The 19348-nt window shown below is 38.7% G+C and overlaps 1 protein-coding gene across 2 annotated transcripts in view; it reads left to right on the top strand.

Moving 5' to 3' along the window:
• Positions 1-19348, top strand: part of GPCPD1 (glycerophosphocholine phosphodiesterase 1) — a 65881-nt gene that overhangs the window by 22293 nt on the left and 24240 nt on the right. For both annotated transcript variants that reach the window (XM_019516199.1, XM_019516200.1), the window contains exons 3-7: positions 2942-3038; positions 4376-4460; positions 13885-13960; positions 16111-16152; positions 18040-18163. In XM_019516199.1, the coding sequence (XP_019371744.1) occupies positions 2942-3038; positions 4376-4460; positions 13885-13960; positions 16111-16152; positions 18040-18163 (424 nt within the window). The remainder of the gene's footprint in view (positions 1-2941; positions 3039-4375; positions 4461-13884; positions 13961-16110; positions 16153-18039; positions 18164-19348) is intronic.

The following is a 19348-nucleotide window of genomic DNA, read 5'->3' as shown; positions in this document are numbered from 1 at the left end:
AAATGGAATTGGGAGGAGATTGGGAAACTGTGGGGAGTAGCTGCATGGGGCAGAGAATGTGGGAAGCTGGGGGTGGGGGGTGCAGGTGGCAGGGGGTAGGAAGGCTACAGGGGGAGGAAGTTGATGGGACAGAGGGCAAAGGGGCTACCTGACCCCATCAGCCACTGTTTTCTATGCTATAGCAGTTGGGGCAGGGGAGAGCAAATTTAAGACAACCCTCCAATAATCACATTCTATACCTGGAAAGCTATAACACATGTATAAGTTGTCCATATATAGAATCTAATTATGGGGGAAGTCATCATAAATTCAAGTAAATATGGTAATTGAATTATGTTGGCTATCCAATCTGATGCCTGAAAATATGATTTGCTTCTAGTTATGTTTTTTTCTCTCGTGTATATAAGCACTTGGGTATTACTGTGAATGGACATAACATAAAATAAGAACTGGAGAAAGACAGCGCTCTCGTTCCTGTTTCATGCAGTCACAACAGTCTGACAAAACAGTTTGACATGGAGATCTGTGAATTCAGCCACCAAAATTAAAACAGGACTGGAGAGAAGCTCCTGGGGTAGCATGTCCATCCTCTTCCTATTGCAGTTTGGTAGTTTCTTCTCACGTTTTGATCAACTTTAACCATTGGCTTTGTCACTGATTGTGCCAGCCTGTGTGCTAGAAATCCTGCTCTCTAGTAGCATATTCCAAAAATAATCATGTTACATTTTCTCTTAAATTGTTTTTCCTACAGCTTAAAATACATAGAAGATATGAGAGAGTGAACCAATTGTAAATCCACCCTAGAACTGTTCCTAAGGTTTTAGAAAAAGTAGAAAGAGGGGGGTACTATCACATATTGGTATTGTGTAATATCTCCATTACTAATTTAAAGGGTGGGATTGAGTGTACACTTAACAAATAGCAGGTAACACCAAGTTGTATGCAGTGTGCACTTAACAGATAGCTGATAAAACCAGACACTAGAGGGTAGGACTAGGATTCAAAACAGTCTGGATAAACTGGAGAACTGGTCCAGAATCAATTGGATGAAATTCAGCAAGGACAAGTCCAAAGTCCTGCATTTAGGATGGAATAATTGCATGCCCAAATACAGACTGAGGAATAATTGGCTAGGCTCCAGTACTGTAGAGATGAACCAGGGAGTTGCAGTGGACCAGACAAGAGTATGAGCTAAGTGTGCTTCTGTTTATTTAAAAAAAAAAAAAAAAGCATACTGGTTTGCTTCCCCAACAGAGGAAATTTAGGTTGAAGATTCTCACTACAGAGGTAGTGGAATCTCCATGCTTGTAAATTTTCAAGAGCAGGTTATGGTAACCTTAGAATGATGCTGTATCTGTGATGGTCCAGGAATTAGGCAAGAGGCAAGGATTTTGGGGGGTGATATCTTTTAATTAACCAGCTGTATTTTTGGTATAAAGTTAGTAAATTTTCAAATAAGAGCCATTCTTCTTCAGGTTGCTTTAAGAGCAGACTTAGATAGACAGTTAACTGGGATGGTTTAGTCAGAGATGATCCTGTCTTGACTGAAGAGCTTCCCCAGATGACCTCATGAGGTCCTTTTTAGCTGTGCTTTTCTATAATTCCATCTGTGGAAAAACTCATTTGAGTTCATCATGAAAAGTTAATTAATCCTTAATTAAATTGGTCTATATGAAAAGCCCAGAAAAATCCTGCAAATAAAGGAAGCTGTACTGAGCAAAGTAATATCAGTTCAGGTACATTATGTATGTGCATTTCTCTTACGCCTTTTATCTGAGGTTCTTCTAGCATTTTACAAACGCTAAGTAAACTTTACAGCAACCTTGAGAAATAGGTTAGACATCATTATCACTGTCTTTTAAATATAGCCCTGGCGAGCTGTATATTTCTGAGTGATAAGTATTTAATTTACTGATTTCTACCAGGTTTAGAAAATAAAGAAACCAGGAAGAGTATAAAATTCATGCAAACAGTAAATTCAAGAGGCAGGATTTGACTGTCCAGTTTTAGAATTAGAATGCAGGTTTTATCTAATAGTACTGTGGGGAAAAAGCTGTGGTGTCTTTTTAATGTGTACATTTGACAGATCAGTACTTTCCAGCTTGCTTCTCAGTGCATTGGGCCTCACTTTTAAATAATCTAATACAGCGTTAGGCAACCATTGCCAGCTGCAGGCCAGAATGATCCACCTGGGTTCAGAGGTAGATAGGTGACACAAACAGAGACTGCTTTAAAACACAGATTAGTTGTTACTTATTGGTAGGTATTTTTAAGGAAATCTGGGACACTGACCCCCTCACCATCCCAGCAGTGCCCAGCCCAGCCTGCCCCCCACCTCCAGGCACTGCTCAGGAGGGTGCCAAAAGGCACCAAAATACAAGTTTGCCCAGGGCACTGCACGCATGCACACATGAGTAGCCTGCGTTCACAGCAACTCTCCCTCCATCCCAGGCAGGAAGAGCAGTGTCCAGCTCAGTCCACCCTCTTGCTTCCAGCTGCTGCTCAGGAGGAACCAGGTTGGGCAGAGCAGGAAGGGTAGTGCCAAACAGGGACTTTTGTTTCCATTTTCACCAATTGACCGGGATGGCCTACAAAATCTGGGACTGTCCGAGCCAAACTGAGACATATGGTTATCCTACTTACTGGGCATAAAGTCTGCTTAAGAAAATGTAAACCATTTTAAATGAGTGTTAAGAAAACTGACCTGGCATTAAGAACATTGCCCTGAAAATCTACCTGTCCTCTTTCCAGATGTGTTTGAACAGCAGTGTTGCTGGAGGATTTGGCATGGTAATCTTGTGGTAAAATGTTTGAAACTGAATCAGTGAGTGCTGAATGCGTGGTCTGATTTATCTTGAAAATTAAGGTTTTAAATTCTTTGTAGTACTATCTATACTTTCTAATGAAAGATAAGCCTTAGTAAAGATGATTCTGTTTTTAGGAGAAGTTATAGCAGTATGTGGGAGCTGCAACTCTTTGGGCAACTGGAATCCTCAGCTTGCAGTAATTCTTCATCCAGATGTTTATGCTGACGGGTGGTAAGTTTTTAAGGATACTGAGCTAATGCTCATTCTGACCCTGGACTCAAACTCTAAAAACTACGTACACTATTTATAACATTCTCTAGAATTTTGATCTAAGTTGCCTAAATGTTTGCCCAACATTTTTAAACACAAGGTGTCTGCTGAAGTAATTAGAATATGGTGGAGGTGTAACTAAAGTAATACATGTCCTTTCTTAGTTTAGAATGATGCCATCAGCTAAAATAAGGCAATAGCATTTCTCAGGATAATATTTGCCAAAACTTATTTTATAATAGTGCTGTTAAGGGTCATTGACACTGAAACATAGTTAATAAGTATTGTATTATAAAATCTTTTGGGTACTTGCATTCTCTTTCTAAATCTGTACAATACTGCGTTGTTAAGATTTGTTATAAAATCTCCATTCACAGTTAATTTGATTCATTAACATAATTTACTTAGTTTGTAAATAAAATAGTGGAACATTTAGGATATTTCTTCAATAATACTCTGCCATTGTAATGCAGAGGGTCAGGGCTTATGGGATCTTTTTGTAAATCTGACATTGATTTCTGTGTGAACTTGGGACAGGTCATTTAACCTTTTTTGTCTCGTTTCCCATTTGTTAAAAGGCTCTGAGAATTCTTGCATTTTGTAAAGCTCGTGAGATATACAGATGATAAATGCAGTATAAATGCTAAGTGTGTACTTTATCCATGGGTGCCTAAGTTGATTAAGACAGCTTTTTTGTATAACTACACCAAGGCTTATTTTCATATCTATGGAGAAATGCATACATGTCTGATTGCAATTAAACGGCAGACTTGCTTTTTATGTAAAGGCTGACAGTGCTGCATGCATGGGTTAGAGCAGCATTCTCAATGTCATATCTTTTTGAATGGCTCAGTGCAGCATTGATAGTGAATGGCTGTAGCAGTAACAAGTTTGCCGTGCCTTAGTTTTGATATTGCAAAGTTTCTTTTATGTCACAAACCATTTTAAAATATCTTTACATAAACTCACATATTCTCTACAAGATGCAAGAATGCTGGTGTATTTGCATATTTGTATTTGCTTTCCATTCTGTCCAGGATGACTTATTGAATTGACTTAACTATATCCAACATTTAAAAAAAATTGACAAAAGAAAATGGCTTTGGTAAGACCTGTCATTTTCAAATAAGCGTGTTTTTGCTTGCTTTCCTAAAACTTTGCTGTCTTAAGTGTAGCAACTTTTTCAAGTTTTTTTAAGCATACATTAAGCTGAAATCTAGATTTGGATCTATATATAAAAAAAAAAAAAACTTCAGAAAAATGAATGTAATAAAATATTTTAAACTGTTCTTCCACAGCATATTATGGAAAGCTACAGTAGAACTTACTAGAGGAGATGCTATTCAGTATCGATATTTTAAAGGGTGCTTCTTAGAGCCCAAGGTATGTATGATTTTTTTTTTTTTTAATTTAGATAGCCTTTAATTTAACAATGTTTTTCAATTTAACTTGTAAGGAATGTATTTTTACTCCAGTTAAAAATGTTAGGTTTGTACTATATGAAAATTTAATTTTTGGGGGGAACACGTGCAACATTATCCTTAAAGTCTGTGACATACTGCTGTTACATCTGAAGTGTATTTAGTCTAGACCATTCTATTCCCTCTTTCAGAATTACTGTCCTTTTATCCTTTCAGTAACATTAAAATACATGAGGATAGTCTAGAGCTTAAATAACTTATTAAATCCTTTATTACTTACAGTCTGGAAAGATAAAAATGATCTAGTTACTTAACACATACTTTAAAAAGGACAAGAGTATTTCAGTATATTAATGTAAACTTAATAAACATGCTGAAATTCTGCTTGCCCCATTCGTTGTTTTTATAGTAAGAATGTTTTGTCCAAAAAATCAAGTATTAACTGCTTTTTGGCTTATGCAGTTAATGAACATTTACCACTTCCAGTTGTACTGTCATGCAGAGCTTTTTATACAGGTGTTTGCATAAATTAAAAAGGCATATAGTTTTTGGTTTGATTCACATTGAACCTGCCAGTGAAGGTCTAGAAGGCAGACAGCCCATCTCTATATTGGTAGTAACTGTGCTGGGGTTCAAAAGAAGCTGTCTTTGGATTAGGAACGAGAGGGTTCCAAATAACGCATATGAACATATAATCATGGCAGGAGCATGAGCCAGGTCCTTCTTTAGGTGCGTTTCCTAGCAGCCCCTAACACTGAAGAGAAATGACTCAGATCCATCTAGTTATCTCTTTGCACTTGCTAATTCTACCAATATACAGTAACTAAATTTAGGGGTGTGCGAAGCAGGTTGTATCTGATTCAGATTTGGCCTGAATTGGGGACAGTGATTTGTTTTGTTGATTCAAATCACTGTCCCTGCTTCGATTCGGCTTAATCCGAATCTGAAGATGGTTGGTGGCGAACTGGGAAGTGGACTGAAAATACTTCCAGTCTATTTCCAGATCTGCCACCGATCACTCGGGGACCCCCTGTGGCCCCTCCCCAAGCTCAGTGATCAGCTGTGGGGGGACCCTGGGGTCCCCCCCCTGACCCAGGAGGCACCAGTTGCTGAGCTGGGGGGGCCCCTGCATGCTCCCCGGCAGACCCAGAAATGGACCAGAAGTGCTTCTGGTCCACTTCCGAGTTTGCTGCTAAGCGCGCTGGGGACCTCCTGCGCTCCTGTGGGGCACTCCATCCACTCCACCATTGCAGCATTCATGAGCTGCCTGGTACCTTGAGGTATGTAGAAAAAACATTTAAAGCTGTCTATATCCGAATTGCCAAATCTCCCTGAATTGATTTGGAGGGTTTTGATTCGATTTGGAGAGATTAAAGGGCCTCCTGATTTGATACAGATTTAGGGATTCAGCCACCAAAATCTCTGCTGAATCAAATTGGGGATCGAAGCTTCGCACAGCCCTAGTAACTGTTCATCCTGGGCCCAATTCTTCGGTCTTTACATTTATGAGTTCAATGGTAATAAAAATGTGTAGAAGGACCACAGATCCAGGCATCCTTGTATTTCTCAGATGCTCTAAATCACTGTCAGAGTTAAATAGGCTGAAAAAATTCAGTGGTCTTGGCATTTTGGGAGGGATTAGAAGATATCTGAGGAGAAATCCTTCAGTAAAATGAGCCCAGTTTACATCTACTGTGAAAGATACTGCATGTACTATTGTTAGGTTACAGCATGTGAAATCAGGCTAACTTAAACATGCTTAAAATGTTATTCTGGGGAGTAAGAGAGGAGGGACAATGATCAAAATATCATTATGAAACTTCTGTCAAAGTAGGTTTATTTTAAGGCATAACAACTCTGGTATTGAATAGTTAAAATGCCCTAATACTTAGAATGTAAGCAACATCAAACTAGAAAAGCACACTTAGCATAAAAGCGAACTAGCAAGGAATTGTTGATAGTCAAACACGTTTTCCCTTGTAATATTTGTAAAACTTCACAGTATGTATTGGTGAGTGTGTTTCTTTGAGTAGGTGCTCTGTATCGTGCACGCTCTTTGTACCGTGTGATGCAGAGGCTGCCAAGGTAAGTATAAATTTTATGGAATACCAGAGTAAATAGTTTCTGTAAATAAAAACCCAGGTGAAGTCGGCTCCAGACAGCAAACTCTATAAAATGCACCTAGTTAAATGTATGATTTAGGAATTTCTGTACTGTACATTTCTTTTTTTTTTTTCTAGTTAGAAATGTTTTTCTAGTTGAATTGCTCATGGATGCAGTAAAGTTGAGGGGGCCACTTACAGAACAAAAAATAAGACACACCACAAATGAGGGAGGTATATAGAGAATACTAAGTTGCTGATTGATCTATTTTAATAGAACTGTCATTTAACATTCAAATTCAAAACAGCATTTGTAATCATTGGAATTTCTCTTAAGATTTCCTGCTGCTTGACTTAATACTCTTAGTTAATTTTTGCATTAGAGGGGCTTGTGATCTCTACAGCTGCATTAATTTAAAATTGTAGTTAATGTCTGAAAAATTCTTCACTTGTGATTAAAAGCACATAAGTAATTATTTTAATGCTATACACCAATCTTTCATCTTCTAAATAAAATAAGGCGTTAGGCTGTTTTTTTCCATAGCATGCTTAGTCATTTTATACTGTTATGCTGTAATACTTGAGCTTATATTTATGAATATATATTAAACAGTGCTAAGAACTGATCCAGCTTAAAGTGGTTCATGGTTATCAATCACTTCCATAAACATGCTTTTCTCCATTTTCTTGAATCAGCAAATCATACTGAGCTTTGTGTGTATGGTGACTCACCTAGAGCTCTGGGACATAAAAGCTTAGAGAACTGACATTTTTTTACTTGGGTGGATTAGAAAAACATATTGCAGAAAAAGATGGTAATAACAAACATCCAAAGTTAGGAAATGTTGAAAAATCTTTTCCCTAATTTGTAAATTCTTGTTTTGTGCATTATCTTTTACTTAGCTGAAATATTATACGATGTCAAGTTAAGAGGTGTTTATATTGAAGCATTTATAAAATACCAGTAAGAACAACCCCAAGGAAGTTATTTTGCATTTTATTACCACTGGTTTCCCTTCATAAAATAGAAATGACCATTCATGTGCTTGACAGTTTTCTGTGCCAAAAAAATAAAAATTCATGCATGTCCATATCACAGAAAAGAGCTTGAATTAATTCCAAGCATATTAAAGTTATTTCAAGAAGCATCTTTGTGCATTTTTTTCTCAATACAGTAAATACACATTTTTGTTAAAGCGGTGCATTTACTTGCTTTCTACTTTTTTGTACTAGCTTGGCTTTTATCTTGGAAGTCTGCAATATGTTTCTGAAATTTTTCTCTATTAAGGCTCATTTTGCTGCAAGGGTCTTCCCATTTTTGTTTTATGTAATAGGTTTTCAGTTTGATACTTTAAAAAAAGTCCATTTTAGAACATTGTTATGCATGCATGTGTAAGTTCTATATATACATATTCTGTACTGTTATATTAATTTAATGAAGTACTTTTAAATAGCTCACTGATGTGAAGATATATTTTATTTATTCTATAAATTTGTGGTCTTTTTCTGTACAGTCAATACACATGCACATTTAGGCCCACTTCTTTCTAAGACACATGCAGGGATTAATCTGTGAGAGGATGTAGTCGAGCTTTGAAAACTTACATATGCCCCCCATTCATTTTTTTTTTTTAATTGTTAGAAATACCATTTGATACATTAGTGGTCATAAAGTTTTAATTGAGATTTGCATTTATCTTTGGAATTTAAAGAAGTCAATAAATCTAGTGATATGTAATGCACTCAGAAGATTAATTTTAAATTCAGACTTTATAGTTACTGGCAAAATTGTTAGATGGCATCCAATAGCAGACAGAAACAATGCTTTAGCTTTTGCTAAATTACTAGCAGTAAGGGAAATCTCTACTGCATCTGTGCTACGGCAGTGTGTTTGTTAAATCACTGCCTGGAACACAAACAGTAAGCAAAAGCTTTAGTAGCCTAATACTGTATTTACTCGGATAGAAGATGATCCTGTTTTTAAGATGACCCCCCAATAATTAGATTCTGTTTATGGAAAATTTATAAATTTGTTGTTATTTTCCAGGTATAGAATCTAATTATTGGAGGTTTGCCTTGAATTTGTCTCTTTTTCACTGCTACAGCAGGAAAAATAAATCTGGGGGGTCATCTCGTATTCAAGTGAATGTAGTAATTTGGGTTAGATGCATTAAATATGTGGTTTTTATGCCCACAGTCTAGCTTCAGAAAAAAGTCAGCTGACATGCTTGTGTATTGTCTACTACTGTAGTACAAAAATCAAGATCAGTGGAGTGAGAAGTGCAGCCCTCAAAATTGTAGGCCAGTCTTCCAAAGCATTCAGCTACTTCATGTTTAGGTAGATCAGCGTTCTTGGAAATATGCAGTAAAGCTTAGGTTAGACTCTAAGAAGTGTACTTGGGTCAGGGATCTTTTTGGGCCTGCTGATGTTCTTAGTGTCTGTTATCTGTGATGTCGTCTTGGATCAGGACTTTCAAAAATGGTTTACTGCAGTTTTAGTTGTCTGTGTAACTGAGGAACTATATTTATAAACTCCCAAGATACTCCTTCCAGCTGATCTAATGAGAAATGTGGAACTGTTATTGTTTGCTGTGGTAGCTTAACTACTTTTTATTGTTTTGAAACCTGAAGTTAGTTTCTGGTTGCTTCAGTTTGTATCTACTTGAGGCATTATTAAAAAGCTCTATATTTTTAATGTCTCCACAAGTGAGTAACACCATTTGGTTAAAGAAAACCCTTTAGATGCTAAGCATGTTATATTAGATCCACTTTCATTTAATTATGGTCCTTGCAAAGCAATTTGTTTAGATACTCTGCATCTGGAAAGGAATAGACTGTTGCAGAGGTTGCTAGTTTACTTGGTGGGAGCAGGTATAGACATCTGCCCTCTTCTGGCTGCCAAAGATTTCAGATGTGAGAATCCAAATTGTTTTGCAGCCTGAAGTGTGGCTCTGCTATAAGAAGACAGGGAAGAAACTTGACTTGAGTGTTACTTTCAGTTTACTCTTTGGACAGTGCTATTTTTCCTTTCTCTTTCTTTTTCTTAGGAAAACATTGTCAAAAGATTAATAGTGCCGTACTGCTTCTTTTGTAAATGCATCTGTTTTACCTTTAAAGAAGTTAATGCATATTTATCCAGGAGTAGTGTTTTACAAGTGGGGTACATACAGCTTTGAGGTCAGTGTGAATTTTGAATTGCTTTCAGCCATGCTAAAGAGATCACTAGATTTATGGAACATGTGGCGATCTTTCGGTATTTGTTTTTTTGCATTAACTAATCCTAAGCCTAAATAGGTAATATATCCCTGACAACTTCAAGAAAGCCTAGTTGCTGCTAAATTGGTTAACTGTGCCATGAAGATTTTAAAATCTTCAGATATGTAATTCATAGAATCATAGAAAGTTATGGTTGAAAGGGACCACAGGAAGTCATCTAGTCCAACCCCCTGCTCAAAGTAGGACCATTCCGACCTAGATCATCTCAGTCAAAGCTTTGTCTAGCCGTGTTTTGAAAACTCCCAAAGATGGAGTTTCCACCACCTCTGTGGGTAACCTGTTCCAATGCTTTACTACCCTCCTAGTGAGAAAGTTCTTTGTAATCTAACCTAAACTTCCCTTGCTACAACTTGAGACCATTGCTCCTTGTTTTGCCACTACTGAGAACAGTCTAGCTTGGGTGGGCAAAATGCAGCCCGTGGGCCCTTGAGGCCATTCTATCCGGCCCACAGGGCCCCTAAAAAATTTAGAAAATTAATATTTATCTGCCCTTGGTTCCGGTCAAAAATGACTGGAACCAAAGGCAGTAGGACCCAGGGGAAGCCTGGTGGGCTCCCACAACAGCAGGGCCTGCCTGGCCCTGCCCCGCCCCCCAGCCGGAAGCCCCAGCACGTGGCTGCCCCAGCAGTGCCAGAACCTCAGGTAAGGTGGAAGTGGGGGGAGGGAAGGGCAGGGGAGGACCCTGGGCAGGGAAGGAGCCTGGAGAAAAGTGGCCCAGGGCAAAGCTGAGTGCAGGCGGTGGGAAAGCAGCCCTTCACCTGTCCTGTGGCTGGCACCCCATGCTGCAGCCGCTCACAGCCCGCATGAGGCTGCCTGTGCCTGCTCTGGACAGCTCCATGGGTTGTGAGCGGCTGCAGGAGGAAGCACCGGCCACGGGGTGGGGGAGGGACTGCTTTTCCCTGCGCTCAGCTTTTCATAAATTTCATAGACTTTAGGGCTGGATGGGACCTCAGAAGATCATCTAGTCCAGCCCCCTGCCCCAGGGGCAGAAAGTCAGCTGGGGTCATAGGATCCCAGCAAGATAAACATCCAAATTTCTCTTGAAGGTGTTCAAAGTAGGTGCTTGAACCACCTCTGGTGGCAGTCTATTCCAGACCTCTGTGGCTCGGACTGTAAAGAAGTTCTTCCTTATGTCCAGCCTGAAACGGTCCTGAAGGAGTTTATTCCCCCAGGCTCCTTCCCAGTGCAGAGGAAAGTGGCCTCTCCCCTGCCCTGTGGCCAGCGCCCCATGCTGCAGCCACTCACGGAGAAGGCACAGGCAGCTCCAGGTAGGCTGCAGGATGGGGCGCTGGGCTTGGGGTGGGCAAGGGGCTGCTTTCCCCCAGCTCTGAATCACCTTGTAACCCAGCCCCACTGCCAGCCTAGGCACCGCACTGGCTCTGGCCATGCCCATCAGGGGAGCGCGTGGTGACAGAAGCTGCAGCCCCCCCACTTGCTGTGCCGGGCAGTGTTTGCCACTGTTGCCTCTGGGCTGCCCAGCACGCAAGCTCCAGGTGGGCAGCAGCAGCCAACACTGCATGGTGCGGCAAGTGGGGGGGGGCCGCAGCTGCGGCCCCCGACGGGCGAGTCTGGAGCCAGCTTGGAGCCCAGGCTGGCAGCAGGGCCAGGTTATAAGCTGGTGCTGAACGTGGGGAAAAGTGGCCCCTCGCTCGCCCCATGGCCAGCGCCCTGCTCTGTAGCCACTTGCAGCCGACATGGGGCTGCCTGTACTGGCCATGGGGTGGGTGAGGGGCTGCTTTTCGCTTTGCTCAGCACCAACTTCTTCCCCGCCGGCGCGCAGGGGTTGGGGCTGTGCGCTGCCCCCGGCCTGTACCATGGAGCTGGGGGGGCACTGGGTGCGAGTGGGCATGGGAGCCAGCAAGAACGTGGGATCCACACTGGTGTCCCAGGGCGCGGGCTGGGTGGCAGGAATACAGGGGTCCCAGCCAGCAGGCGCTCTGTGGAGCCGGGCCAGCTCCCCCCTCTCCCTGCTGGTGCAGCCCAGCCTGGCTCCCCAGACCCCTGCCAGCCTGTGCCCCACTTTGGTCTCCACCAGTGCTGGCCCTGAAACATTGGTCCCAAGACATTGGGACATTGGTCCCAAGATGGTGACCGGGAGGTGGGTCATCTGTCAAGGGGCAGAGCTATCCATGCAGCCCTCAACAGCCTGCCACAACTGGGTAAGTGGCCCGCCGCCTGAAATAATTGCCTGCCCCGGTCTAGCTGCATCCTCTTTCAAACGCCCGCTTCATGTAGTTGAAGGCTGCTATTCAGTCTCTTCTCAGTCTCTCTTCTCTAGACTAAATATGCCCAATTCCCCCAGTCTTTTCTCATAAGTCATTATTGGTATTGATTTCCCACCCCCTGCCCCCCACTCCCCAGCTTGTCTAAATTGTCCCTTTCATATTGGTAAATTGTTTCTGTTAATCTGAAAGTAATTTAGGCAGTGTTCTTGTTTGACTCTGTTCTTCAGAGACAAATTGGTATTGGAGCTTACATTATTTTATAGGAGGTAAGGATGTATGTGGTTTTGGTTTTTGTTTAAATCCAGGGTGATTTACCAAAAAAACAGCTGAATGGTAAGCACTATAAATAGCCAACAGCAGTTTCTGTGGTAAGAGATGACTACCATTCATTGGTAGGGAAAGCAGGTGATTAAAAAAGGCAGGAAAATATCTTTAGGCATCGAGGGTTTCAATTCAGTACACATTATTTAATAGAGACTTTGATTCAACAAAATCACAAATCGTATGTCTACCGCTAGTTGGATTCTCTTTAAAAGTTCTAAATGAGGGACCTTTTTTAAAGTTCTCTTGCTTCTCTTCTGCTAGGAACAGTTCCTGTTCTCAGTACCCAAATGGCTGTCTAGTATAGTGATTAAAACCGTGTATTGGCTCACACTGGGCACATCTACACATGTGCTGGACTGCGCAGTTGTTACTGTGCAGTCATTTAGTACTTGTTTAAGCAAGTACTAAATGACAGTGCAGTAACCACTCTTACTGCATAGTCCTGGCACCACATGGGTCGTTTCCGATGCTACTGTGCAGTAGCGTTGGCATCATGGTTTGTGCCGCCAGTGCTACATTGCTGTAGTGACATAGTGTCTTGTGTCCAGTGGTTGGCATAGTTTGAGGAAAAATATTTAACTCTGCTCTAAACAGAACTGAATGGAAAGGTCTTCACTGGTAGCAAGTTTTGTGTTGTAAATTTTAATCCTGCAGCCAAACAACTTCAACCCCATTTTTTTGACTGTTCCATGATACCTGTTCCTTTGGCCATGGACCAGCTGTGTAAAATATTTTAATATTATGTGGTGTTCACCAAAATTGCTGCATCTCTTGACTTCCTTCCACCGGTTGTCATCCCTCTATGTCCCCCTTTTTGCTTTACCTTCTAAGCAGTATAATTTTTTTTATTTCCTACATGGAAGAGAAGTAAATTGACCTTGATTTTGTTTGTATTTTAATGAGGGCAATACAGAAGAGCAGGCCATCTGGCATAATTGAGATCTTTTTGCCTTACAGACTTTGAATACTAAGCTGAACACAGTTTGGGGGAGGAGGGGTATCTGTGCAACTTTTCAGTTGCAAAAATGTGTTATGATATTTTAGAGCACTAATTAGCTAGAATTGAAGGAACATATCTCACATTCTTTTTATGAATAACTTACAGTACCAATTTAAAAAAAAAAGCCTGTAATGAATTTAGCAACTAGTTGCTTTTCTTGTTGGAAGGAGCATGTAATTGTTCAGTGGAGTAAATATAAAATCCTAAGAATTGAATAGTTCTATTCAACTTCTCCACCTACCAGTCACAATTTGTCACAAATTTGTCATAGTATGACATAATGTATTGGGTAGCATTGTTACAAGTCTCAGTGGTAAGAAGTAAACTTGATCTTTTTCTTTTTTTTTTTTCATTCTTCAGTATATAAATTAAGCTTGGAAGTACCCCAGATATCATCGTGGGTAGAAAATCAAATATAACATAAGAAATTATTCCAGACATTTAACTTTTAAATTACAGACTATCGATGGTCCCTGCCAAGTCATAGTTCACAAGTGGGAGACTCATCTACAACCACGATCAATAACCCCTTTAGGTATGGGCATCAACTGCATCTGTTTGAGGCATATGCATAAGATTACTAATATGCTGCACATTGGTTTAATGGGATTTGATAACTATTTATAGCTTTAAAATATTTAAATTTAGTATTATTGTCTTACAGGTATCAGTTTTTTCTAAATGCATCCTGGACCTTATTCTCAATATTGTAAAAAAATGTTGAAGCTTAAACACCGTAAGCAAAAGATTTAAAAACACAATGGGCTTGAGAATAAAAGACAATAGGATCCTCAAAGTCATCTTATATTGATTTTAAATTGGTGTTGCCAAATTTATTGATTGCTTTTTACCCTTTTGAGACTGAGGATCCATGTTTATGGTTTTCATAGAAGGTGTGGGGAGGGGGAGGGCATGAACTTAACCACTATTCTTTTTCAGATAAAATTTGCATAATAAACTTTTTAGAGGGAAAAACCCAGAAATTGGGGCATCTTTTAAAATAGGTATGAGTAATATCCACCTAAAATAAATCAAGATGTGGGATCTTAGTTAACTGGTTTATCATAGAACTTTCCTTTGGTGTAGGGACAGAAAATATGCATTTTATTTAGTTGTTCAATTTTTTTTAAAGTTCCCAAGACTTTTCTGAAATCCAGTATTCTTTCTTTTTAAAAATAACTGAAGTCATCTTTAGAATGTCTTTTATCAGTCAGATCCTAATTAGCTATAAGATCAGGAGTGTTGGTCTAATAAAAGATATCACATTTACCCAAAGAACCTTGTCTGCCTCTTAGCTATAAGATGGCATTTATTTGCATGTTGTTATATCTGTGCTTAGAAATCCAAGAATTCCTTACCCAGTATTAGTTTATTCTATATTATACTTATATTGGTTCAGTGAGAGAGTGTACACTTAGTTAGACTTTAGGTAAAGTTAGGACTAATCACATGTACCACAAGTGATAACTGCAGCTTATTAGTGCATATGAATTAGAGCAGTGAAAGATGTCTCTTCCTGCAATAAATGTAAATCGTCTTCCTATATAACATAGTAACTGAATATTCTGGTCTCCACTGGTTATTTAAACTTTAATCCTAATAAATTTGCTTTTGCCTTATTTCATTATTATTTCTTGATTATTTTCAAGTAATATTTATTTTTAACCCTATAATTGCTGAAATCATATGTTAAATGCACAGCTTCATTGTCTTTTAAATTCAGTGGTTAAAAGACAGTCTCTTAATGAGGCAGGCATATTTAGTTCTCAGAAAAGCATCTTACATTTTAAATAAAGTACTAAATGTAATAATTAACAGTTAACACCCCAGTGGAAGCTCCTTGGGATGTATTTCTTTAATGTAAGAGTTTTTTTTGTGGGGGGAATTTAAAGGAAAAAACACTTTCTGAACCTAGTAAAATCTGGATAGTAGAAATCAGGAGCTGTCTGAGGTTTTGCTGTCTGAGAAATTTCTCTCTAAGTTAATGCAAAATCTGGCTGTAGTGACAATTGTACTAAAATTTGACTTTTGAGAATAAAAGTTAATAATGTTTTCAGTGTATTATAGTTCACACAATTTATAAAGCTTTTGGCTATTATTTGAGGGGGTGAGGTGAAGGTCAAAATACTTTGAAAATCCTCCTCCAGGTAAAGAGATGTCAGATTCACAGAATAAGCATTTTTATTGTGACTGACTCTCTTTAGAAACATTTATAGGAATTTTAAAAATGTTTAACAGAAAAACTTGCTTGTATGCTTTCAAGAAACATAGATATTATTCATTGTAGACGTCAGCTACACACAACATTAGAAATATTTTAGTCACTAGCAAGGCATTACAGTAGCAAAATAATACAACACACTGGAATGATGCAAGCAAAACTGTCCAACTACCTGACTCTCTTTCAGATCAGAACACTTCAGTTTGAAGGGCTTGCATCTTACACTTCTTATGGAAGCTGAGAAAATCACCATTTTTACAAGAAAACCAAACCATATGTTTTATAAAGGTTGCAATAAACATGCTTATTCTTTGTCGACTTTTCTTCTGTCAGAGATAGTTGTTAGAAATAAAGTGAAAAGGTGGAACTTTTTAATTTGTGTGTTTTTTGTTTTTGTTTTTTTTTACGTAAAATATGAATATTAAGTAGTTTCCTTCCTTTTTTCCTCCCCTCTTCAATTCTAGAAAATGAGCTCATTATTGATGATGGAGAGTTTGGGATTCATAGTAAGTAAAACATTAATTGTTCTAAAAAATTCTTATCAACATTTCTTAATATTTTTAGAAGCCACATGTTAGATGAAACGTATTCAAATGTTAAGCAGTAGTTTAAACATGAGATTTTCTAATGGCTGTTTTCACATGGCACTCCCATTTTTGGAAGGTTACTGCAGCTTGTATAGGAACTTTAGAGAGAGTTTCCATTGATCACAGTGTGCTGTAATTTCTCCTTTTTGAGGGTGGGGTGGCCCCTGTCTTCCCCATATTCGTAACTGCTCTTGCATACATGAGCATACATGTTATCTGGAGTGCTTGGCATATCTTCAACAAAAATAAATTTTACTTTTTACCTTGTGTTAATTATTTAAGGGGAAAAGTCTAATTGTCTCTCTATCCAATCTGTTATAGTTGAATATTTCTGTCAAGGATGTCAATTTTCATTAAACTGGCTGAGAGAGAATATTTTGGAAGAGATTCTGTTTAATCTTTAAATCTGTTTGCCATTAGACAGTCTAAATACTACAGATGCTTTTGCCATCCTTAGTTAGTGTCCTATGTATATCCTCTTTATACCTTTTTTTCTTAGTAATGTTTACAAAAGCTTTGAAGATGCATGGATATTCTGGTCTTTATTTTCCTCTCTTGTTTGATTAATGTTAAAGCTTAAGTAGGTTTTAAACCCGTCACTTCACAGATTCAGCACTGAATCGCCATCACTGGTTTCTCTTTTCTCATTGTCTTACATATTGTACATTTTTGTGCTCTGTAACTTGCTTTGAGGTGCACTCTTTTTAACATGTATTACCTTTAAGTTGAACATAGGGTTGTTCTTATAGTAAATATACAGATCTGCTTATGTGATTACACATGCAAGCATGAGTACCTTGCATATAATTTCTTTCTTGCACAAATTTTAGTATAAAATCTCACTTTACAGTTGTTTTAGCACACCCACCCTTTGCTTGTTGCTCAGTGCCTTGCCCCCTTGTAAAATTAACCAATTCAGCCCTTCACTTTGTCCCATTTCACATGTTGGTTAAGTTGTTCCAATATATTTTTTCAGTTCTTCTTCACCTTTCTCCCCATCATTGGCTCTTAATTGCTTCCCCACAGTTTGTTTCCCTTCACTGCAACACCAAATCTCACTTATTGGTCATAGCTCTTCAAAGTTGCAGGAGCTAGTTCAGCATCTTGTCAGGAAACTGTTGCTTTGTGCTTCCTGATTATTATAGTTGCATACTGTCCTTGTTTCCTTGCAGAGAGGCTGAGGATTCCTGTCTACCCTTAGATCAGCCACAAAAGTCCCTTGTCATCTTAAACACTCGAGTTTCCTGAAGATGAGTTATTTACAGTTGTCCTAGCAAAAATATTTATTTGAGCAGAAGGAGAAACATTGTTTACCAATTCCAGAACCTTAGTTTAACTGTCTGATTTTTGGATTGTGAGCTCACCCCAGGGCCCAGGCCATTTTTTTTGGCTAGAAATAAGCAGGTAGTTGGTGTTACCATAAAAAAAAATTCAAAATAGTTTTCTTTTTCGGAGCCTTCCCAAGGATTGCATGTTCCTACTTGTTTTCCTTTGTTTCCCTTTGAAAATGGTGTCATGTAAGGAGACTTGTGTTGATTGCTGTTTATTTGCTACCCAAGATGGTTAGCAGTGAGAAGGACAAAGTTAAGGATGAATCCAATAATTTTGCTGACACATCATCAAATAAGCCCTATTGAAGACACTTAATGCCAAGTTTTGGAAGACAATGCCAAAGGGAGCTACCTTTTTCTAGAATGAAGAAAATTAGATTTTGGTATTCTCTGTTCAGCTATGTTGATTTTGTTTTTGAAGCTCCTTATGATGTTTTATAACTGACACTACTTTTCATCATACTTATTTTGTCAGATGGGGTTGAAACTCTGGATTCTGGATGGCTCACATGTCAGACTGAAATAAGATTACGTCTACATTATTCTGAAAAACCACCTGTCTCAATATCAAAGAAAAAATTTAAAAAATCAAGGTTTAGGTAAGAGCATGTGAATCGGAGGCTGTAATTTATTTTAAAGTTAATTTTTTCTTTCATTGCTAGTGTACTGTAGTTGTCTTAAACATTTTAGTTAACATTTACAGCTTTAGTTGTAAAATTATTTATAGAAGATGCACGATCATATGTATGTAAGTAATTAAGTGATGGTCCTCCATTGAATGCAACAGTGTTTGTTAGCATCCAGGTTCTGTAAGGATCCGACATGTTCTACTGCTACTGATACAACTTTAATACTATGTATTTATAGAGCTGTCACTTAAGAGAAAATGCTAATCTTGTCTCAGATACATTTGTTCAGTTCCATAATTTCTTGGGGTCCTTCATAAAATATTCAACTTGATATTAAATGGGACATTTTTCTTTGCCTAGAAGTGTGAAACTGTATACTCAAACAAAATAACTATTTCAGAATTATCTTATTATGATTCACTTCTTTCTTTTCACTTTCCATAAGTTATTTTACCATTCTACTAAGCTCCTCTTTGTATTATTTAAACAAAAAATGACAAAATAAATATTCTAACACCATATGGAAGAAGGCAAACTGATTGGTTTCCCCAGGAGACAGAGATTTATCTCCTGTTGTCTTAGTATTTTATACTTCCTGCCCTGGAATCATGGGATTAATTTAGTTCTCTGCCCCTTCTACTTCTACTTTCATTTTTCCTTTCTCTCCATCATTTTCCATCATGGGAAGAGGGGAGGCATTTCCTTTAAATAAATAAGACTTAAGGCAGTGGTACTTCTCCCCTGAAATTGCAAATGCCTAAGCCACAGGGATATTACAACAGTCTCTTAGGCACCCTTATTGTTTCCTCCCCCAACATTAACTATCAGTATTATTACTAGCACATTCTGCACAGGAACAGTTATTTGTAGTTTGGCCCCCTGTGATGCTGCAGCCTTGTACTTCTGTACCTCTTCTCTTGTCTGTCCAGAAGTTTTGGGGTGCTGTTGCTCCCAAACTTTACCCAGCAAGTATATTGTGCTATCCTGTGTGGGCTGCCCTTGTATAGTGTCTTCAGTCTTCCTTTCTCACAAAGCGTTGAATGGTCCCTTGAAAGACAAGGTCTGTACTGAGTCTGGTGTGTCAAAGCTTTTTCTTTCTCATTAAATAATTTGGTACCCCTTACTATGGTATAATTGCTGCCAAATACTTTCAGC

This window comes from Gavialis gangeticus, unplaced genomic scaffold (assembly GCF_001723915.1).
Source record: "Gavialis gangeticus isolate Ggan-Ray unplaced genomic scaffold, GavGan_comp1, whole genome shotgun sequence".
Lineage (NCBI taxonomy): Eukaryota > Metazoa > Chordata > Crocodylia > Gavialidae > Gavialis > Gavialis gangeticus.
The sequence above is the reverse complement of the archived record's forward strand: the minus strand, read 5'-3'. Positions and strand labels throughout refer to the sequence as shown.